The following is a 25,051-nucleotide window of genomic DNA, read 5'->3' as shown; positions in this document are numbered from 1 at the left end:
GATGTTTTGGCTGGTTATATGCACATTTTTGTGCTTTGTTTGAGACTCTCTTGTACCTCATTTGATTATAGTGGAGCTATTTCATTGGTCTGGACGACTCGTGGTTTTTACCTCTCACCTTGAGGGGGTTTTCCACGTTAAAATCTCGGTGTGTTCTTATTATTGCTTTACTTGCTATATTTGCTTGTTATAGTTGTTGCCATATTGTGTTGTGAGTGCTTCCATATTGTTTTTGTGTTGGACATTTGTGTCGTTTCCGCTGCTAGGCTCTATCAAATCAGTCCAAAAAAAATCAGTGACCAAATTGGATGCTTTTTTTTCTTGAAGGTCTCGTTTTCATTTCGAAGTAATTGTCGGGGGCGGATGGGTTCGCTCTAATAAATTCTGCCACAACCGCTCTAATTTGCATCCATTCTTGCATCACATTAATTATTATTGCAATCTACAAACTTCTCAGCTCGCTCGAATTCATTTCCTAATTCTCACAATATGATGATGGCCTTCTCTAATAATAATGACCAAGAACTTGGACTTGGTCTTGGTCTTAGTCTTGTTCATGGTGAAAACTGTAGGCAGAAGAAGAAGGAGGAGGAGGAGGGTCCATGCAGCAATATTAAGGCATACCCATCTCTTACTTTAGGACCAGAACAGGATTCTAGATCTTCTCAAAGCGCAGGTGTTTCTTCATTTTCCAACTCATCGTCTAGCATCAAGAGGGAGAGAGACGAAGAATTCTTGCTGGACTTAGACGAAGAAGAAAACAAGAAGAATGGTAACCCCAGAAAGAAACTTAGGCTCACCAAACAACAATCTGCACTCTTAGAGGATAGCTTCATACACCATTCTACTCTGAATCCGGTATGCTTCAATTGTTGATATATATTATATAGATTTCTCACCACCGTTTTTCCTTAATTTCCATTTGATATTATATATATTCTCATCAGAAGCAAAAGCAAGAGTTGGCAAAGAAGCTCAATCTGAGAGCGAGGCAAGTGGAGGTGTGGTTTCAGAACAGGAGAGCAAGGTAGTAATTCGATTTTTCTGTTTTAAATTTGAATGAGTATTAAGTGATAGATGAACATATATATATAAAAATATGTAAGCAGGACAAAATTGAAGCAAACGGAAGCGGAGTGTGAGATATTGAAGAAGTGGTGTGAGAGGCTAAGAGAAGAGAACAAGAGGTTGCAAAAGGAGCTGCAACATCTAAAATCCATGAAAACAAACAACAAATAATATAATAACGATCATAGTGCTAGTTTAGTTAATTGCTATCTTCTTCCTTCTTTTAATTACTTCAGAGGAAGTATAGGGAGTCAATGAAGTATCTATACAATACGTACCATGGGTATAAGGATGTTCGATTTAGTAGGATATTAGATGTCTATTATCTCTCGTACTCGAATGGTTATTTTGGATAGTATGGATGTATTGTGTTTGAAAAATTAGTAGTATTTTATCCTGTATGTTTATTTTTTAACTCATATTGAGCCAAATAAATAGCCCATTGTACATATTGTACAAATACTCCATCGACTCCCTAACGGGACTCCTTACTTAATGATATTATATATAGCAGAAAAATGTTGTTTGAGCTACAACACTAGCGTTTCCATTAATGTAATTTTCTTTTTTTCTTTTTTTCTGATTTGAATCATCAAAGTTGTGAATCAGTTTTTAAACATTAGTTCAACGATTATTTTCATTTCCCACTTTTTGGCTACATTATTGAAAATTCGTCATAAAAGATTTGTCGTCCCCAAACAATGAGAATATATAGAACTTAAATTTAGCAGATGATATTCCATCCATGATTGCCAAATGTTTTAAAATAAGGAGAACACTTTAATAAAGACATTAAAAATGTCTTCTTTTTTTTAAAGATGTTTATATATGTCATGTTATTATTGGACATCTTTATTAAATTGGTTAATGATTTATTTTTTAATAAATCAGAACAAAATCGATTTATTATAACAACAGTAATAAACTCAATTATCTGCATTATAATTATTAGACCTGATTTGATCCGATCGAATTACACAATCTAAATCGAATATTTTTAAATTTTTTGATAAAAAGATAAATATATCTCTGACTTTTTATTTTGCAGACATATAAATCCTTAAAAATTTAAAAATACAATTAGATTTCTAAAAAAAATTAGATTTATTGTTATTGTTATAAAAAAAATCAGTTTTATTCTAATTTATTAAGAAATTCAAAAATAATCAATTCATTAATAAAGTCCAATAATAATAGTAAGCGTCTTTACAAAAAGACGTTTAAAATAAACTAATATAATGTGCGTTATTTTATAAAAGGGGAATGCTAGGTAAACAATGACAGTCTTAAACAACATGAACAACCACCAATCAAATAAAAATACAATACATTCTAATTTAATACTATTTATTAAATTTAAGATTAATTTACTCTTTTAACTCTAATAATTTACATTATTCACACATTATTCAAAAATATTGTTGATTATCTATACTTTTTCTTCATAAAAATAATACTATATCACATTTGAATCTGATTGTCAACGGACTTGGATCGGAGAAGTTTGTCGCAGCGTGGTGCATGTGTGGGCCATTAGTCACCACTATCTCCTGCCTTAACATTTTTCACGGTATATATCGCTCAATGCAGCAGGTTAAGAATTAATCTGTTATGGATTAAAATTCTATTTAAAGGTTGGCCAATGAATTATTACATACATAAGGTAAGGTAGGATTTGAATTTTTGACACTCGCTTAAATAAACTAGTGAACTAAATATATCATGTATGTTAATCATTTAATTTACGCAATCAATTAATACCCTAAGTAATCACGTTCGAGCTAACTCTGTATGTGAAACAAACAACACAAATGGGCTTGTGTTTCTTCAAAAACTTCCAAAGTGCTGTTGTAATCGCTTCTCTTATATATACTTGGACGAGCGTCCTTAAATTATTGATCATTAATCAAGTTATAAAGCGCATGACATTATATTATTATTTAATGTTTTCAAATGCGATCTAATGAGTATGTAGTAGCTAGTATCCGATCTGTATGTAACAATATTATTCAACATGTTAATACTAATTAATATAATAAATTATCTTTTTAAATCAAAATGAAAAAACAAGAAATAATAATGTGCTAGCGACTAACGAGTGCAAAAGACAATTTTTTTTAAATAATAATAATTATTATTATCATGAAGACTAGTGAGTACTGTACGTGTTATTCTTCGCACGCGTGCTGGGCTTATCTTGGAAGATTTATGATTGATTTCATCAAAATGTTTATTATTATTCATGATAATTATAAACATATAGTATTAATAGTGTTTGATCAAGCTCTAATCATATATTCTTGTCCTTATCGAAACTGTATGTGGTGCGCACCAATTGTTTGTATGTGTCGGCGGCGTCCACCCAATAAGAATCAGCGGCGATCGAACAAAAACATGAGAACGATAATCATGATTAATCAACAAGCTAACTAGGCAGGTGGCCAAACTTAAAACAAAATTTTGGGAGGCTACAAATTTGTTGAATCTTTTTTATCAATTTATATAAATTCAATAATATTAATATTTATTAAATATTTTAATATTTTTTATTATATAAAAAAATTAAATTAAATAAATAATAAAATATAAAATAATATTAAATTAAATAAATAAAAATTAAAAATTATTATACAATAAAAATAAGAGGTTGCGGGTTCGAGTCTTTTATCTTTTTAAATTTTGCCAATGAGTTATAGCTCAAATGGCATAGTCTCCCCATACTCAATTAAGAGGTTGCGGGTTCGAGTCTCCTATCTTTGGTAAAAAAAAAAAAAAAGAGATGAGAATTGAATTTGAGTGCTTTAAAGTCATAGTAAAGTATTTAAATTAATTAATCTATTTTTTATTTTTTAAAAAAATACTATTAATTTTTTTATAAAAAATTTGGGAGAGTCATCACTCTATTGTCTCAACTAAACTCCGCTCCTGTAACTAGGTATGCGTTCTTTCTATTGGATGATCCAAATTAAATTAAGAGCAATGCTACATGACCAACAAATATATATTATCATTTTTGGCTCGTACTTAATAAATTAAACAATAATTTGTACTTATATTTATTAGAATTTTGCACACGTGAATTAATACAATTTGTATCCATAAATTAATATAATTTGCACTTATATTTTTTAAAATTTATATACATAAATTAATAAAATAATAATATAATATTTTTACTGATCAAATAATGACTAAAAATACTAAAAATTACTCTGTTTAAGAGTTTTTCTTAAATTAAACAACTTGACAATTTTATAGGACTGTATGTATATGCATGCTTCATGACAACAACGATTAGGTAGCCTTTCCACGTTTGATTGAGCACACCACGCACCTCTAAAAAGCATTCATCTTAACTACGATGGTATGTATTAATGTATATGTGGTTTATTATAAAGTATAGACTCAAAGTTTCTTTTAATAACACTCTATTATAAATTTTCTATTTCTTAAATATATGATTTTTAGATAGTTATAAGTATGAGATATTTTTCAACTAACTATTAAAATAGAGTCAGACTCATTTAATCTTAATTCTAGTATAAATTAATTAGTTAATTCCTGAGTATTGTTTAGACCATTATTTAGGTTTGGCAAGCCTAATTTCATTTATGGATATTCAAGCTAAACCAACTCATTTGAATATGATTGATAATTTTACTCGCTGCAAGTAGGGTTAGAAACTAAGCGAATTGAATTACGAATAAAATAAAGTTTGAATTAAAAATTTAGAATTAACTCTATTCAACCTATATACTCGCTTGCACTTTTAGTTTATTAGTGTATATTGTTAGAACTATTATTAACAAGGATTTGATGATGAATTGATATTTATAGTGTTTGTAATTTTAACATAAATTTGATTATGATTTTGTTGTTTTTAATTTTAATATGAATTTAATTTTATATTTTTTTATTTACTAGTATGTTTATCACACATAAAATAATTAAATATTATATTTGATTAAATAATGTACTTGATTAAAAAAAATTAAATTTTTTATTGGTAGAATTGAGTGAAGAATTTTAAGGTACAAGTAAAATTTAGATTAAAAGATTTTCAACTTATAAATAAAATAAAATTTAATTTTAAAAAATTTTACGGATAAAATTAAGATGAAATCTAAATTCTATTACCTCTTATTCATTGTCAATCCTAAGCCATAATATTGTTGAATGTATTCAAAACTCCTAAGTCGCAATTATGTTATGATCCTAGTGAACTAGAATTTTACTAACTTAAACACGTATTAGAATTTTGGCTTTGATTTCATATTTACTGTTGATAAAGTTTCAGTAGTTACCACAAGAAAACAACCAACGTACATAAAAATAATGGAATTTTAGCTGAGGTTGTTATAAAATTAGGCCAATGTAATTAGCTTTTTCTAATGGTATGATGTGTGAGCATTTTTTTTATTTTTTATTTATTTTAGATATAAATTTATTGAGTTTTAATTAGATTTTAGTGTTTGAAACCTATTTGAATGCTACTTTGAGTCGCTTTAATGTTTTAATTATTTCAGGTGAAGTATGGATCGGTTTGGCAGAGTTCGCGTGCAAGAAAAGAGAAGAATCTTGAATCTGCCAAACTAGCGCTAAACGCGGACCTGAGCGTTTAGCGCCAACTGCCTTGTGATGCATGCCAAGTCTCTACCATTAGGGGCGCTATCCTGGCGTTTAGCGCCAGCAAGTTAGAAACGAAGAAGAAGTCACTGCCATCAGGGGAGCTAAACGCCAAGCCTGGCGTTTAGCGCCAGGAAGTCAGAATTGAAAGTGAAGTTTCTGTCACCTGGGGCGCTAAACACTGAGCAACACGGATCAATCTAACCCAAAGGAGCATCTTTAGCTGGATTTGGCTTTTAATTATTATATTTTATTTTATTTTAAGTATTTTTATTCCCAAACACAATTTTTTGGGCTTTAGTTATTATTAGTTTATTTTATTTTGAAATCAAATTAGGTTAAATATAAAAGGAAAAAGATTTCGCCCTTCGGGGGATCTCTCCTCTCGGACTTCATTCCGCACTTTCACACTTTTGAACCCTAATTTTTTCTCTGAGTCATGAGCAACTAAACCTCATTGGTTAAGGTTATGAGCTCTGTTTATTTTCATGGATTAATACTATTATTACTCTGTTTTAATTAATGTATTGATTTAATTTCAAGGATTACTTTCGTTATTCATCTTATGAATTTGAGTGTATTGGAAATAACTCTTATTCTACATGAATTCTTATTGATTCTTGGAAAAGATATCTCACTTGAATACTAGCTTGAAAGTAAATTCCTCCTAAACTGCTAATTACTTAGACTTAACGGGATACGTGACATATAATCCTCTTATATTTGGGTAATTAGGATTTTTGTGGCTAATATACTAGAATTAAACCTAACTCTCTAATCTATATTAAGTGACCAAGAAATTGGCGGTTAATTAGGTTAGAGGAGACTAAATCACTGAGGAATTAGGGTTTAGTCCATTACAGTTTGTCATAAAATGAATCTTGCATGATTAAAATAGCTGGAAAGAAAACTTAATCTGGAACAATAAATAACTCTGAAACCTTAAGTATCTTCTCGCATACTTTTCACACCAATTTCACTACTTGCGTTCTTACTCTCTGAATTTCTGTTTAATGCTTTTGAACCTCAAAACACCATTCTCTGCTTGCCTGACTAAGTGATTCAATCTACTATTGTTGCTCAATCCATCAATCCTTGTGGGATCGACCCTCACTCACCTGAGGTATTACTTGGTATGACCTGGTACACCTACCGGTTAGTTTGTAGACTTGTAAATTCCGCGATCATTGCACTACAAAAAATACTATTAAAATCAACAGCCAAATTAATGATAAAATTGTCGATAATATTAAAAATCGATGACAAAATCAACAACGTAAGTTGTCGCTTTTAAATATGTCAATTTTTTAAAATTATAATAAAATTGACGGCTTGTCGGACCGTTGATAAGTTTTCAATAAAAATAATTGACAATTTTTCTGTCTATAATATGAGTTTAAGATTTTTACCCATTGAATAAAATCACAAACTTATCGTCGATAATGTTAAATAAAATTGACAACGCATTTGTCAATAATTGATACATTAAAATTGACAAAGTAGCCTTCGATTTAATTATATTGAAATAACGAGTTTATCGTGAATTTTTTTTCTTTTGTCTATTTTAAATTTGAAAAACAACAAATGTGCCATCGATTTTAATAGTCATATTTTTTAATTATTTTTTTTATTTGAAAAATAGTAGACAATTAATGTAAATAAACTTTTAAATATAGAAATAAAATTTATACCAAAATATTAGATAACGAGTCAAATAAATTTTTATAAAAATAAAATTTGTACTAAATATTAGATAATGAATTTACAAATTTATTAAAATAGGACGTGCCTTAGAAGAAGTAATTTGTTACCGAACTCTATTATTGGGAATAACAAAAACATCTTTGAATACCCAAAGTTTCATATCCGAAGCGAGTTTTCAAGAAACTACTAGAGTTTTAGCAAAAGCTGCTCTCCGAGGTAATCTTTCACATTCTGCTAGGGAAGAAATTAGAAAAACGACGAAACCTATAGATTGTTTATACATTCCTCTTAGTCTCGACTTTAGGAATAATTTTTTTGCTATCTTTTTTAGAGAACCCCCTAAAGTTCCAACTAAAAAGACGAAATGATTTTTCATTATCTCGATTGAAGTAATGAGCTCCTAATATACTTTCTCTAACATAAAGATTCAAAATAAGATAAATAACTAAATTCAAACTTATATTCTTCTAAATTGCAATCCACTAATACTACAAAATATTCAAAGCAAAGTAAATAACCCTACTCGTACTCGTCTAAATAGTCCTCATCTGAATCATCGAGATTGTCAGAATCATCCTCTATCTGAAAACTCTGTGGTTGTCCTAGTGACTGCAGGATAGGTGAGAGTTTTCTACCTGAAGAGCAGATGTGCTTTTCTGAGAGCTTGAAAAAAAATAAAAGGACGAGTTGGGGAGATACGTGATCCAGAACTACTAAAACCTATTGCCCTCACATACTCAGTCAAGCTGCTGAGTTGATGATTAAATTGATCTATCTGTGAGTTACTGGTGTTGAAATCCTCACGCAAAGATTCAACAATCTGTTGTCACTCTCTTTTCTCCCTTTAGCAGCGGTCTTCAAGCTCTCTATATTTAGCGGCATATTATTCAATTTTTCTATTGAATATTATAATCCGCTCTCTTAAATCCAAAACATCAGTTCAATTTTCTTATCTTAACCTGCTTAAACCTAAGCTGGAAACAATTTTCTTAGCTTTATATATAGTAATTAGCTGAAATTTTATTTGGAGTTGTTTGCATTCCTCTAAACAAAGTTGTTCACTAGTCAACATATTTTTGAGATTAGTTTTTCTTTGATTTCATACTCAGCATTCTACTAGCAAGTAAAAATCGTGAATAAATATAATTTTTTCACAAGGATTTACTAATTGAATCTAAGAGGTCATAAACCGCCCTTTTTGTAAAATTTGAAAAACCAACGAGTAGCATTTATTTTTATAAAATCATGAAAAATCTATTTTTAATTTAATACTTTTCAAATTTAGTACAGTTATATTAGACTTATCTAAGTTTAATTTGGTTTAATTTTTAAGACAATATTACATTATAAGAAAAATTTATGCAGTATAGAAATCTGTTCTGTTTTAAAAGAAATTGTGTCACCAAAGCAGTGAGCCATCTTCCTTGTAAGTTGCATAGCTTTTCCTCTAAAAACTGGATTGCTCTGAAATTTGGATACACCATCCTATACCTCCCAATCTTTTAACTGTTTTTGGTTACAACTCAAAAATTTGTCCAAATTAACAGATATGCAGTTTAGAAGATGCTGCTCTAAAAATAAAAAATCAATTTTTTTGCATAATGCATCTAACTTCAAAAATTTATATCTCCTAATCTGCACATCAGAAAATTATGAAATTTCTAGGGAACATCCTAGACTCATCAAGAATTCATAAAAAAAATAATTCCACTTAAATTGAGTGCCTAGATCGCTCCCAAAAATTTGAACAAATTGCTGTAAAAATTCTACAACAGATTCTGCAGCATAAAATTCGGACCCTACATATCAAATTTGGTTTCCTAATAAGCTACTAACTTCCTCTAATTCATGAGTCTAACCTTCTTTTAGTTATTTAAATTTGTTATACTTCTTGTTACAGCCCCAAAAACTCAACTCACTTTTCTCATTACTCACATGCTACATACTTTCACACGATCATGCACACCAGAATCATAATCATCATCAAACATTTAGCAACATAATCATGAGCAAGAGGTTACTATATATCTAGCTTAACCCGTATCCTTTGTTGACCACTCTCTTTGAAAGTTGATTATTTTAGCTCTCTCTTTTGGCCAAAGGAAGTCCTCTTGAACTTGGATTTTTGGTTGGCTTGATGATCTAGGGAGAGATGTAAATGGTTGATTAAGTTGCTGTTTTTTTTTTTTTTTTTGAATGGTGAGAAGAGAAGATGATGAAAAGAAGGGTTAGGCTTCTTGAGCTCTTATGAAGGCGGTGTCATGAAAGTGGCATTCTTGGTGAAGAAAGCTTGATAAAAGTTGGAAATCTCTCTCTCTCTAATAGCTATTTAAATATGTTATCTCAACTTATAAAGCGTATTGAATAATTACAAATATATTATAATAGTTTAGAATGATTAATTGATGAGTTTGATTTGGATTTATGACTGAAATTGTGATTGATTTTTTTTTTTGGTGACTAAATTGTGATTGATTTGAGTGTAGTTTTGTATAGTAGTTGAATGGATGATTATTGTGATAATTTGGCTGTGGATTCTAATTTAATTTTAATTGAATTATGATAAGTTAATTATCGAGAATCGTATTGTTTTGATAATTGCTGCGAATCCTGGAAATTGTTAAGATAGAGGTTAAGTCCATTTTTAGGAAAAGTTATGTCCAATTTTTTATATAAATAAAGGATTTAATTAAATTAATTGTATAGGTAGTGTCTTGATTAATGAAATTGATAGTTAGAAATGGATATTTAAATACTTGGTTGATGTTGGTTATTAGTTGTTACAAGTTTGAAGAACGAGTATTCTTTAAGGTTAAATTTTTAAAGTACTTGAGAATGGATTGAAAGAATATTTAAGAAAGATAAGAAAAAGTTTAAGAAAATATACGAGGGTAAGGTTAAACTGGATTTGAGTGATAAAAAGGTCATTGTGTGAAAGTTTAGGGATAAAAAAATATTTACATAGAAGTTAAGGATTAAAATGCATATATATAAAAGGTTAAGGGTAAAAGTAAAGAAAAGATAAAGTTAAGAAAAAAGGTTAAGAAAAAAATTAAGAAAAGGGTAAAGATAAGGTCAAAAAAGGTTTGAAGATTAAGGTTTAAGATTTAAATATTAAGGTTTAAGGAATTAAGGTTTAAAGTTTAAGGAAATAAGGTTTGAGATTTGAGGAATAAAAGTTGAGGAAAAGATTGAATGATTTGAATTAAAGGATATGATTTTGAGCACAATCTCGTGAGAAAGGAAAAACGTAATGCTCACTTGAGATATTGTGCATGAGCTTCAGTGGGGATGGTAATATGTAACGACCACTTGAGACTCAAAGGATGAGGCTCAGTGGGACTCTCACTTGAGACCCGACGGATGAGATTCAGTGGGGACGCTCACTTGAGACTCGAAGGATAAGGTTCAGTGAAGACGGCGATACGTAATACCTACTTGAAACCGGAAGGAAGGTTCTCTATGAGGATGGCGGTATGTAATGCCAATCTTCGAAATGTTGTTGGGTTACGGACAATCAACCGACACATGAATTCATGGCTTGTATAGGAATAGACATTCATCATATGCATTTATATGAATTACTTGGGTGTGCCTTCTATTGTTGTATTATGTTATCTGTGAAATTTTCTGCTATTTGACTTGTGTGAATTGCTTGTATGTTGTATTGTGTATCTTGTTTGTGCTTGTTAGTTGGCACCGGATTCGATGGTCCCAGAACGTTTGGACCATTAAATGGTCCCATAACAAAATATATTTTTAAAGTCTTTTTAACAACTGCTACATAGTCCTTTAACTAATTTTAATTACAAATTAATCCTATATATTTTATTTAATTATAAAAATAGTTTTTTATTTTATAAATTATTATTTTATCAATCATTTATTATGTTTATTAACAATAAAAAACAAAAACAATAACGAATTAGATCTTCTATTGATCGTAATAAACCTCTTGGCCATTCCAATTAATTAAAAGTTTATATTTAATCTGTGACATTCGTGATCAACAATAAAATCGTGTTTCCTTGAAAACCAATCGATTGGAATTTCAAAACAATCGATTGAATTATAACTCAATCGATTGGATTACAGTTTATCACAAAACAATCGATTGAAAATTGTAAGGCAGCATGGTTTTCGCATAAATCAATCAATTGGTTATATGACCCAATCGATTGAACGATGAATAAAAAGTGGATTTTTGTAATTCAATTGATTGTTTATACTCTCCAATCGATTGAATGCTTGAAAACAACATAAGGTCTCACCAAAACAATTGGTTGGTTTTGTTACTCAATCGATTGGCGTGAGAATTCAATCGATTGGAACGTGTGTACTACACCTATTTCAATCTTGTTATCGTTTTTAGAAATTATCTTGTTATTCATCTATCTTATCTTTAAAATTTTATCTTCCATTTTTAAGATTTTATTTTGATTTAGATACTCTAATCTTATCTTTTCCTTAATATTAACATTATAAATTGGTGAATAATCCATCACCAATTATTCAATCCCACCATTGAAATCGTGTATCATTCTCTTTGATTATAAAAAATTTCATTGTTTTTCTTTCGAACATCCATCTACTCAATATCCAATTTTTTTTTCATTTTTTATCCGTCTATTTAATATCCACTATTTGTTCATCGTTAATTGACAATCACCATTGTAACAATCAGCAAAGGTCTAATCAATTTTTTCATTGTAGTGTTCAGAAAACAATCCATAGTTTTGATTACAAAATCGAGGTCAGTGAATAGAATCTCTAATTTTGTAATTATTGGTTTCGATACTTTATTCGTGAAATTGATTGTGTAATGAAAAAATATTTTTTTATCTTTTATCAATTCACAGACATTGAGAATACTAAAAAGTAAATAGATATTATTTTTTATTATTAATTAGCTAGTAATCAGGGACGGATCTAGAGGGGCGGGTAGTGGCCTGGACCCCCCAAAATTTTAAGAAACTATACTTATATATAAGATTTGTGTTTAAAAATAAAAATATGTTTTATGTGTATTATTTTTCACTATGTAATAGATATAATTGTTTAATTCACTAATATTTTTACCCAACTAGTTTAATATCATACCCTCAAGTCTTTGTACCTTTCAAATTAGTTTTTATTTAATAATTTCTATATTTATTTTTTTTAAAAAATCATTTGTTTTTTTATATTAATATATTTAACATTCATATTTTTATATTAATACAAAAATCCACTTTTTATTCATCGTTCAATCGATTGATTTATGCGAAAACCAGCCTTGCAATTTTCAATCGATTGTTTTGTGATAAATTGTAATCCAATCGATTGAGTTATAATTCAATCGATTGTTTTGAAATTACAATCGATTGGTTTTCAAGGAAACACGATTTTATTGTTGATCACGAATGTCACATATCAAATATAAACTTTTAATCCATTGGAATGGCCAAGAGGTTTATTATGATCAATGGAAGATCTAATTCGTTATTGTTTTTGTTTTTGATTGTTAATAAACATAATAGATGATTGATAAAATAATAATTTATAAAATAAAAAACTATTTTTATAATTAAATAAAATATATAGAGTTAATTTGTAATTAAAATTAGTTAAAGAACTATGTAGCAGTTATTAAGAAAACTTAAAAAACATGTTTTGTTATGGAACCATTTAATGGTCCAAACGTTATGGGACCATCGAATCCTTTATGTTGTTAGTTTATAAATGTCACTGTGAATTGAGGTGGTTGAGGATTGAATAATGTAACTGAAAATTGTTTTAAAATAATGTAATTTGAAGGAAACTACTAAATCATTTAAAATAAGACTCAAAATTTTAAAGGTTTAATAAAGGAAATTATTCTTCAGAGATAAAAGAGTTATGTGCATTTATTCTTTACTTTCACAGCATTCTCAAACTCTACTAAGAACTTGTGATTTAGTTTTTACCCCAAAATTTTCATTCCTTTTCAGTGACACAAGCTTGAAGACTTAGTATGAAACTGCAGACAAATAGTGAAATTTTTTTGTAAATCATGTTGTTTTCATAGAATTCTCTTACTCTTGTTTCTTAAAATTTTATTTTATGCAGAAGATAGGTATTGTATATGAGCTTTATTTAAAATTACTTGAATAACATCTACTATTATTAATAATTATGTGACTATTATTATTTGAAAATCTTTTATGAACGAGTTTATTTGAACAAAAAAAATTATTGGTTTCTCTTATAATCGGAAATAAATTAGTGATGTAAGAGCTCAGTATTAAGTAGTTAATATTAAAAAAGGTCACGTAATGTTTTTTTGGTCGAAATACTATGATTTAAGTAAAGTATTTTATTGGAAGAGACATTACACTCCACCCACAATTTGTCGATAATGTGACGATAATAGTAAAATAATTTTAATATTATCAAAATAATCGACACCTTAACTATCGATTTTAATATTTTATTTTTAATTATCTTTTATAAACTATATTGACAATAAACTCTCGAAAAATATCGAAAAAAACTAACAGTCAATTTTTTATGTCAAAAAATATACTATTTTTTATAGTAATGCTGAATTTTTTATTACGAAAATGCTCATTGAAACCCGGAACACAAAACACACCTAAACGGTGCTTTGGTGTACGAGCATAAATGTGTTTACTTTTGGTATTGAAGTGGATGGTGACGGTGGGTGTGCATCATGTATATATTGGGTGACACGCTGACACACGTTTTTTGGTAATTTTAAATTATAATAATAAAAATATAAAATATTAATAAAAAATATTAACTCTAACATTTCTCTAATTCATTTTCTAAGCATAAATTGTCATAAAAAAAAGGCAAGTTACATATAGAAATTATTTAAAAATCAAATTTATCAGATTACAACTTTTTAATATTGCAGATGCATTTACAACTTTTTTATATTTATAAAAATCATTATAGGGTATAGTAATTTTTAAATTGTACATAATCCACTACAAGGTGTAATAATTTATGTGAGAATGCGTGCTGAGCAAAAATTACTACAAGATGTAGCGGTTTCTAAAAAACTATGTTGAGTATAAACCGTGAGTGACTATAACTGTTTCTTAAGAAATATTGTCTTGCATAAACCGCAGAAGAGTGGTGCGGTTTACATCTAGTTTACCTATAAAACCGTTTTAGCCAATAACGAATTCTTCATTTAGTATGGTGAGAAAGTTTGGTTAGAGAGATAATTTTGGTTAGAGAGAGAAAGTTGTGGATTGAGAGAGAAAGGAAGAGGCTTAGAGAGGATTTGAGATTTTTAGAGAGGCCACTCGCGATTTATGCTCAACATAGTTTCTTCAGAAATCGCTATGCCCTATAAGGTTTTTGCTCGGCACGTATTCCCAGTAAACTGCTATACCTTATAGCGGATTACGTATAATTTGAAAACTACTACACTCAATAACGATTTTTATATATATGAAAAAGTTGCAAACGCATCTACAGTATTAAAAAGTTATAATCTGATAAATTTAATTTCCAAACAATTTATATACATAACTTGCCTCCAAAAAAATTTCCTCAGCAGAAATGAATGATACAATGCCACTTTTGAATAACATTTATGTGACTTTGGGTTTGTACAAGTTTATCCCAGATTTCGTGAAGGTTCAACTGCAATTAAAATTATGCAGCTAATATTTCTGTCATGATTCATTACACATTAACTTCGTTAAAAAATGTTGTTCAAGTCCTCCCCTTTTTAGCAATATTTTCTTAAGGAAGTTAACTTTAATTAAGGTTTTCTATGTTATTTTTTAGAACAATACTAGGGAACCAAAAGGGTATTAGCAAAAAACCAGACAAATACCTTATTGGGTGAATCCAAAATCTCTACGAGTTAATATATATGGATGTTTCTTCTGTTAAGTATCAAAATGTTTCTTTTTCATACTAAATGGATGTTCTTTTATATATTTTTCGAATTTTTTTGTATTGCAAATGTGAATGTCTCTATTTCTTTAAAAATTTCATATATTTTTTTAAATTTTATAGATATTTAATTATTTTTGCTAAAATATAACTGGATATTTCTTTTGTTAAGTATTAGGATGTTTTTTTTCATATTAAATGAATGTTTTTTTTATATTTCTGTAATTGTGTAGTTTGCAATCTCTTTAATCATCAAAACGGCACCTAATATCCCAAAACGCAGAGAGCAACATCGTGATGATGCTGCTACCGTGCGACTACTGTGAAAGCCATTGGCAATCCAAACTTCACATGATCACCTGCATCATAGTACCCTCCAACCAAGTCCACCTTCAAAAGCAAGAACATATATACTTCAATTTTCAACTTGGAAATTATCACAAACACCTAGAAATCTAGAACTAGAAATTAGCGTAACTAACTAACCCCTTGTTCTAGACCATCAGTGAGGCCGGAATGGTGACGCCAAGAGACACACTGGTTGTAAGGAATTCTTCCTCCGTCGCCTCCTCCCTCCACGCCCACCACCGCCTCCATGGCTTCTCCGGCTGTCCCCCCGCCCTCGAAATCGCCGCCGCCTTAGGGATCGAGCTCAAGTTCAACTCCAACTGCAACGGCGGCTCCGATAACACATCTGGTTCACGAAAGGGAAGCGGTTCTTGTCGACGGTGGCGAATCCGACGAGCCAGATGTCGGTGATAGAAGAGGAGTGAGTCGCGGTGGGGAGGCGGAGAGGGCCTGACTGTGAGAGAGAGAGGTCTGTGTGTGTGATTGTTGGAGGTAGGTAGGTTAATGTGAGAGAGAAGAGGAAGGTTTTTATAGGTTTTAATTAGGTTTACTTAATCAATTTTAAATTTTTTAAATTTTGAATTTAAAAAATTTAAAATTAATTATTAATATAAATTAATGTGGTTTTGTTTAGTTTTTGGCTGGTAACCTCTTGGTTCCATATACTTTTCCTATTTTTTATTGAGAAGTGTTACGAGACCAACTAGTTTTGTAATTTGTAGTATTAATTAGTCATCATTAATATTTTTAATGATGCAAAATTATATCTAATAGTGTGTAAAATTATTTACTTTTCTTTTCCTGATTAAATGTTAACCAAATTTTAATAAAAGTACCGTCGCTTAAATTTTCTCTTTTTATTTGGATATGGAATACTTTTAATCGATCATAATTAATTTTCTCAATGTCTAAACTTTTTGCAGTAAAAAAATATAACATAATTTACTCTTCTAACAATGAAAACAATTATCCAAAGAGCAAGAATATAAATATCATATGAAAAGAATCGAAGCTAACACTACTAATAATACAGTTTTCGAGCGTGGGTCGGTTCTTTAATTTAGCCCCTTCTTTTTGGGTCCGATTACAACGGTTGAATTTGGAATTAGCAATTAAGAAAAGAAAAAAAAAAACTGTAGGCTTGTCTTTTAAGTTCAACTAACAGGCTGATGACCCTTAGAGGAAATCCAACTATTTTTTTTTTTTTGACAGATTTAGTTATACGTTTTGGGTAAATTAAACATGATTGCCTGTTTAATTTAGGTGACATTAATCTTCTGTAAATGAAATTAGTGTTATATTTAGTAATGGAAGAAAGTGGAGGTGCAATAAGACGGTCTTCTTAATAAAAGAAAAAAAAAAGTTCTGCCATATAAAATACTATATTACGTGTACACTAAAATTAATCATCAAAATTAATTATTAATATTAAATACATATTAAAATATAAATATACATTAAAAATAAATTAAACTACATATATATTTATATACAAATATATTAATAACTGATTTTAGTGACTGATTATAATATAATAATAATATTTTTTTGTTGTAAAAATATTCTCAACGTATCCTAAAAAAGTACAGTAAACATTTCGATGACTTATAACTTACAGTACCTTTTGGGGTTGAGGGATTTGTTTGTTTGGTTTGTAGGTTGGAAATTATTGCATGTATGTGATTTATTTGTTTATTTATATTTTTTATAATATTTTTAAAAAATTATTTTTTACGTACAAGTATTTTTTTCATATAAGTCTTTACAAGTTATTTATATTCACGCGTTTTATGCCGTTACTGCACGTTCTTCTTCTTCTTGTTACCGTACGTTCTTCTTCTTTTTCGTTATCGTCGTCATCAACACCACTTCTTCCTCCTCCTCCTCTTCCTCCTTCTTTTTTCATTGGAATTTATTCTCATTCTTTTATTGTTTTGAATCCAATCAAGTGGTTGAGGTGTGGTTCAATTCAGAAGAAAAAAATATAACATTAGAGGAAATATTTTTCTGTATTGCAGCAAATTTTGATGTAACACGGAGATATTTGGGTGTAACACGAAGATATTTGGGTGTATTTTAAGAATTTTGAGTGTATTTTTATTCTGATAAGTTCTGCATAATTCAAAACTCTTCCTCTTCCTCCTCTTCATCTTCTACTGCTTCTTTTTTTATCATCATCACCATCTTCTTCTTGTTTTTTTATTCATCTTTTCTTTTTTGTTTTACCTTCTCAAGTTTCTTCTTGTTTTACTCCCTTAACAATAATAAAAACAAAAAAATCAAACAAAGAGGAAGAAGAAATACATAATGCTACAAAATTACTTAGAAGAAGATGAACTTACATTCATTTAACTAAAAGAAATAAAGAAATAAAGAAAAAAAAAGAAAAAAATGCAGCATTAGAGGAAACATTTTTTTTGTATTTGCAGCAAATTTGGGTATAACACCAAGATATTTGGGTGTATTTTTGTTTTGATAAGTTCTGCATAATTCAAAACTCTTCTTCTTCTTTCTTCTCATCTTCTACTGCTTCTTCTTCCTCATCTTCTTATTACGTTTTCTTATAATTCTTATTGGGAGAAAAAATCAAACAAAGAAAAAAAAAATACATAATTTTGCAAAATCAATAAAAAGAGGAGGAGGAAAAAATGCAGCAACAATAATAAAAAGAACTACGATGAGAATGAAAATGCGAAGAAGAAAAAGAAGGAATACGAAGAAAAATGAGGAGGAATACAAAGAAGAAGGAGAAGAAGAAGGAGGAAGAGGAGAAGGAGAAAGAACGTGGAATACAAACGTTGAAGAAGAACCGTTTCTCATTTCGCGCTATTCAAAGTTGAGGAAGCGCGTGTTTACACGCTCTTTAAATTGAGAGTTGTTTTTGTTAGGCTTGAACTGACTTATATAGACTTGTATGCCAAAAAGACTTGTATGTATAGCAAGTCTCATTTTTAAGTCTTAAGGTAAAAACTTAATCTATTGTAATTATAGCAGAATTCGAACATCTAACACTTATTTAAATAGATAAATAAATTGATCTCCCAATCAATTCAAGTTAATATGTGGATGTGATTCATAGATTTCATTTTAGATAAGTAATTGATAGATTTATAGATTTTGAAGCATATACTTACTATACGTAATTTAGTCCGGAATCGCTCGTTGGCAAATAATAATATGCCTAGGGTTTATATGAGAGTTCAGATCTTAAGGTGACATTATAATATTCAAGTTATTGTTGGAGGCCTAACAAGTTCTGTATGCAATACATACAATGAGCGAATGATATATACAAGTTGGAATAACTGAAAAAATATGAATAATCAAATATAGAAAAGAAAAGGGAAAAAACAAAGAAAAGAAAAAAAGAAGAAAAATAAAGAAAAAGAAAAAATAATAAAATAAAAAAGAATATGAAAGATAATGAAGAAGAAGACTTGGTTGAGTTATTTTAAAAAAAAAATTGAAGAGATTTTTAATTGAAACTTAAATTTTTGAAAAAAAATTATCTAACAATACTATTTAAATAATTTCTTGATCCCTAAGAAAGGTTTAGAACTAACGAAACACTGAAACACCATATACAGGTGTTGAGGGAAGTGTAATTATAAAAGAAAACGGAAAGAGTCAACACAGTGGAGTAATAGAGGAAAGTAGTTAGTAACTAACTACTTGGTTAGGCTCTTAAGATAGGTAGTGTTAGTTAGCAATGCTAGACATCGTTTGAGTCACCAATCTTAACGAGATTAATAATTGAATAAATTACTATTTATATCCATAAAAGATATAAATGCTGACAAATATACTTCTATAAGAATAAAACGATAATTATACCCACGGAAAATGATTTCCGTGTGCTAAGAGTACCCGAATGTTGGTTATACAATTGTCGTTTTATTCTTATATGGATCCATTTGTCAACATTTGTATTTTTCATGGATACAAATTGTAATTTATTCTTAATAATTCTATTATGATAAAAATAGTAAAAAACTCACGTTAATTAGCTAAACCAAAAATGCACTTTTTACTTTCAAAAGAATTTAAGAACATGTTTTCTATTCAATCCAATTTCTCTGCTCTCATTAGTTTCTTCTTCTCTACAATCTTTGCTTTCTTGCTGTTCAAGTCACTGATCAAGATTACTAACAATAGGTTCAATATCATAATGAAATAAACAATTTGTTCATTATATACACTTCATCAGTATGTTACAGAAGTTCCACAAGGCAAATGGGTCCTCCTGCATTCATACATACATACAGCATCACACATCAAAATTACAGACCCGAAGGAAAACCATATTTGACGAAATGAAAGGATCAACTAAAGAAAATCACAACGCCACGATAGAAGACTCTTCTTAACGTACACTAAAGGAAAATTACTATAGCACTCCTTGATACTTGATGGATAAATAAATAAACAAATAATAAGGGAGAGAAAAGAAAGAAGAAGAGAAAAGAGTAGAAGACTATGAGGCAAACATTGGAATTCAAGTACTCTCAAAACGCACTCGTTAAAGCAGCAACCATATCTCACTCTTTGTGCCAGATAGCTGGCTACATTGTATTATATATACGAGAATTGAGTTAATTATGGTGGTAAGCGGTAATGTCCATCAGGCATAACATAATGGGAATCCATGTAGAGAGGAGATGCGTTCTGATGATTATTATGCGCATGGAGTCCATCCATGACCATGAATTGCATGTCTTCAGATGGTTTCCAGTGTCTCTTCCTTTGATTTATGAACCAGTTGTTTATTTGCTTCTGATCCAGTCCTGTTGATTCTGCCAATGCTACCTTCTCTGATTCCTATACATACATAAATTAATAAAGACATGTAATATATTTAACGAGAAAGGATAGAGAGCCAATGGAGTATCTATACAATGTGTACAATGGGGGTATAGGGATGTTTGATTCAGTAGGATATCAAATGTTTATTATTCCTGGTATCCGGATGGTTATTCAGGATAGTATGAGTGTATTGTGTTTGAGAAATTAGTAGTATTTTATCTTGAATGTTCATTTTTTAACTTATATTAGGCCAAATAAATAATTCATTGTATACATTGTACAAAGAGTAGTGTTAGGAGGACAGCAACTTTTGGTATTTTTAGCCATCAAATAGTCATCAATGATGATTTTAATGGTGTGAAATTGGTGCGAGATTTCATCTAATGGCTCAATTTTCTGTGCTGATTACATGCTGACCAGAATTTGGAAAAGTTACTGGCCCCTAAACTTTTCCTTGTATAAATACTCCATTGGTTCCCTAGCAAGATTCATATTTAATTTATGGTAGAAACTCGGGTGTTACAGGTAATTTCATGTGAAGTTGATAAATAAAAGTCATTAAATAACAATTTATTAACGACTCTCAATTATCAACTTCACGTGAAATTAACTGCACTTGAATTACTACAGGAATTTATAACATAAATTTAAATGCATACCGAAGGATAAGGCCATTTGTAATGTAGCTCCCACCAGGTAAGTAGCTTTTGCCTGGCATCTTTAGGGAGTTTTCCTTTCTTCTTCTTCTTTGACAGTTCTTGCTTCAGGCTGCTTAAGTAGCCGCTGTACTTTCTAAGCAAGTGGTTCTTCAGTTCACGGTCTTCTGCCCGAGGATCAATCTCCGGCGCTACTTCTGATTCTTCTTCCCCGCCACTGTTTTCTTGTTGATCCTCTTCCGATGAACCCACTCCTTCACATTTATCATCTGTTCAATCATCAACATTCCAACTGCATATTTAATTTATTGGAATATTTGAAAATAAAGTCTTACACACAATAAATTACCCTTTGTATTAATGAAAAATATAAACGCTGACAAATGTATCCATATAAGAATAAAACGATAATTGTATCCACGGAAGATATCTTCCATGTGTCAAGAATACCCTAATGGACCAATTATGTAACCAACGTCTGATACTCTTGGCATACGGAAGCCATTTTCCGTGGTTATAATTGTCGTTTTATTCTTATATGGATACATTTGTCAGCATCTATATCTTTGATGGGTACAAATAATAATTTATTGGTCTTACATATCAGCATGAGGAGATTATGGTAATTTAGATCACATAACAAGTTAACAACTATATGCTTACTGGACAGTAGCATCACCACTATTAAGTGAAATTGACTAGGCTTTCAGACGCCAGTTAGTTACATAATTAATGCTGTTTGTTAGAAAGAAAAAACCTCCATCAAATTTAAGTCTTCTAGGCTGTAGTAGTGCAATTTATATAATATCACTTGTTAGCTAAGAAATCTATATGTATGTAAATGTAGCATAATTTATACAAATATTTATATAATAGATTTAAAAAAAATGCTAAATTTTCACCAACAATTAATAATTAAAAATATATTTTACTGTTCAAAATATAGTAAAAAAAAAACCTCGTATACCATTAAGAATACAATCTTCTCCTGAAAAGTACTGTAACAGGCGTAATTAGTGGGCCTCGTGGAGCGAAATAAACACAGAAAATGAGACGGTCAGAGGGGTCACTTATTTATTCTGGCTTTATGGAAGTATTACATTACGTTCACTGAACATCTGAAAAACTTAACAAACCTACAGTATTCTCGGGGAATTGGGTGATTGGAACAGCATCCAATGTATTAGTATTACTGGTAGTTACTTGTTTCTCTCCCAAAAGAAGAAAATTAATGTGATTAAAATACTATTTCAATTTGCTTTATTTATTGCAAGACACCAAAGTCCAATTTTCTGCAATAAATAATAATGATGAGGGGTGTGTGCATGTGGAATGTATACTTAGAGAAATAATATAATAATAATCACTAATGATGCTAATAAAATCATACTTGTAAACTTAATTAGAAGAATAATTTTGTCATTACTCCAAGATTAGTAAAATCACAAAAGGGATAGCTTATCGATCAGTAGGCTTATAACATATATAGGCTCCAAGATTAGATATGGTGCTAGGTTTGTTAGGGTTCTGTGGTCAATGAATATTGGTCCCCTCTGAGATCTGACGGTAAAGTGAAACTCATGGTCAAATTATCCCTGACAATAGGGACCAACATTTTAGTGCAGTGTCATAACTCATATAATAATAATTATTACACCCATTATTAGTAATTGTTTAGATAATTATAATTAGTTTAGCTTGTGAATAGTGTAATGAGCATGTTGATGATCACTGTGACAGAAATAAGAAGCGAGGAGGAAGAGAGAGAGAGAGAGAGTACGAACCAGAGAAGATGCGAAGGGGTCCATTGGAAAGCATATTAAGCTGAGTCTCAATCCTGCGCATGAAGTCCATAGCCTCTTGTATAGGCCTTGAAAGTTCCTCTCGGTACTTCACAAGCATATCATAGTATGCCTCCTGTTACAATAATTAATTAATTAATTAATTGTAATTTCGAGCAATATCAGGGGCTAGCAGAATTTGTGATATTTAATGGTATGAGATGATATCTAATGATGTAAAATTAATCATTTTTTTTTATGGTTAAGTATTGGTCAAATTTTAATAAAAGTATTGGTCCTAAACTTTCTCTTTGTAATTTCAGCTGCTCACACACTACAGCTTATAGAAAGTTAGAAACTATTTCAAATTCCCAAATTTGTTCATATGATATAATTAAGGGAGATTTTCAATTGTACCGTTCTATCGGTATATCAGTAATTTTTAACCGTTGATTTTAATTATATATATTATATATTTTTTTTATAATTAAGATCAACGGTTAAAAATTACTAAAACACCGGTACGACGACACACTTAAAAATTTTCTTATAATTAATAAATTAACAAAACCAAAGCCCCCACCATGAATTGGTCAAGTTCAGGGTCCTTGCCGCAAGCTTCCCTGGTGGAACCAACCATAGACCGCTGCCGTGCCTCGAATTCCTGCCGAGCCGCGCTTAAACGCGCCACCACTTCCGGCGGAGCTCCTACCTAACCAAGATTATTGTAGAGAAATTAAGTTGTAATATATGTACGGAGCTAGCATATAATAAATAAATCAATAAAATAAATATTGGGATCTATCGGAACCTTTTGGCAATCCATGTACGCTTGTAAGAGATTAGAGTAGTGAGGATGAGCGATGATTTTGGCTTTGATGGCTTCAACATCATCGTTGGAGTTTTGGGTTCCTCCTTGGTCGCTCGAATGGTGAAGATCATTGGGTCTCATGAGAGGATAGTTGAAAATCTGATGAGTGTTGTGGAGCTGCTGCGAGGAGTTTCTGGGTTCGGTTTTGACGGAAGGTACTTGATCGGATTGAAAGCAGTGATCGGATCCAGCAGCAGCTTCAGATTGATGATGATGATGATGATGATGATGATGAAAGGTGTTAATTGGAAGGTGATGGGGTACGCTTGAAGAAGTAGCACCACCAACACCAAAGGAAGAGTACAAGAAACTTGCCCTTGAACTTGAACTTGGGCTTTGATTATTATTGCTATTATTAGTGTATTCCTCCATTTAGAAACAAACCACACTCACACACACACACTCTTTCTCTCTCTAATTAATACGCAGGATCTATCCCTACGTTGTGGTAGCTAGATTCACGGGAAATTAAATGAAAGGAAGGTCTACGATACACAGTTTATAAAAACCCTAAGCAAGGAAAGTGAAGTGATTGCTAATCTAATGATTATGATTATGGTATGGACCACACGCTTACATATATTAATTAAGCTAAGTCAGATATGATGATGTTGATATATATATAATAAGATAAGAGCCTTGTTTGCTCCTTTTGTGAATTGCAACCAAAGTTGGGGCATATAGGTATACATATATTTTTAATCTCTCATATGTTTTGTGTGGTATCGTACGGATGCGAATTGTAGAAGAAGAAGAAGAAGATGATGACAACAAGAGTCGATGTTTTCCCCTGTGGCTGTGGGGTGTGGTAGAAAAAATGTTTAGTGTAGCGTAGAACATATCCCCACCCCTGCCTTCACTGTTTTCCTTTCCCTTCTTTCGTTTAGTTTCTCTCTCTTAAGTCTTTAACACATTTTTCTTTGGAAAAAATTTGGTAAACAAATTTAGGGGACTAAAAGTAGTTAAAACTTTTTATTTTTAACTTTATTTAATGAGATGAGTATGTTTATTTATTATCTTTTCAGGTGCCTTATTTTTTTTTTTACCGTAATAATTACTAATTACTGCATATAAAAGCATTAATTATATATATTAAATAGCATATTATAATCATCAGTGATAATATTGAGGAGACAAAAAAAATCTTAAATTAATTAATTTTGACTAATTTTTTTTTTGTAACCAAATATTTCTGTATAATCATATATGTTTATTAATTTATATTCTTATATTTATGACATATCATTTACATTATAATAATAAAAGCACATTTTTAAATGATTTATTCTGACTTTTTA

The 25,051-nt window shown here is 30.1% G+C and overlaps 2 protein-coding genes across 3 annotated transcripts; one reads left to right on the top strand and one right to left on the bottom strand.

Annotated features, from left to right (window-relative positions):
• Window positions 1-332: 332 nt before the first annotated feature.
• LOC112767219 (homeobox-leucine zipper protein HAT9) lies at window positions 333-1,604 on the top strand. Of its 2 annotated transcripts, none has more exons than XM_025813106.3 (3): window positions 333-858; window positions 948-1,027; window positions 1,110-1,604. In XM_025813106.3, exons 1-3 carry the CDS (start codon window positions 490-492, stop codon window positions 1,237-1,239), a joined length of 579 nt encoding a protein of 192 aa, XP_025668891.1. In that variant the 5' UTR covers window positions 333-489; the 3' UTR covers window positions 1,240-1,604. The 2 variants fall into 2 exon arrangements, with proteins under 2 accessions (XP_025668891.1, XP_025668892.1); XM_025813107.3 differs by having other exon boundaries at window positions 351-858; window positions 951-1,027.
• An 18,180-nt stretch (window positions 1,605-19,784) lies between these two features.
• LOC112765771 (homeotic protein knotted-1) lies at window positions 19,785-24,627 on the bottom strand. The gene is made up of 5 exons (XM_025811629.3): window positions 23,694-24,627; window positions 23,466-23,594; window positions 22,886-23,018; window positions 21,105-21,370; window positions 19,785-20,460 (listed from the first exon to the last, which is right to left on the bottom strand). Exons 1-5 carry the CDS (start codon window positions 24,123-24,125, stop codon window positions 20,239-20,241), a joined length of 1,182 nt encoding a protein of 393 aa, XP_025667414.1. The 5' UTR covers window positions 24,126-24,627; the 3' UTR covers window positions 19,785-20,238.
• Between the last annotated feature and the right edge of the window lie 424 nt (window positions 24,628-25,051).

Source organism: Arachis hypogaea, chromosome 17 (assembly GCF_003086295.3).
Source record: "Arachis hypogaea cultivar Tifrunner chromosome 17, arahy.Tifrunner.gnm2.J5K5, whole genome shotgun sequence".
In the NCBI taxonomy this organism is placed as follows: Eukaryota; Viridiplantae; Streptophyta; class Magnoliopsida; order Fabales; family Fabaceae; genus Arachis; species Arachis hypogaea.
Note: the sequence above shows the minus strand (reverse complement) of the source record. Positions and strands in the feature narration are given on the sequence as shown.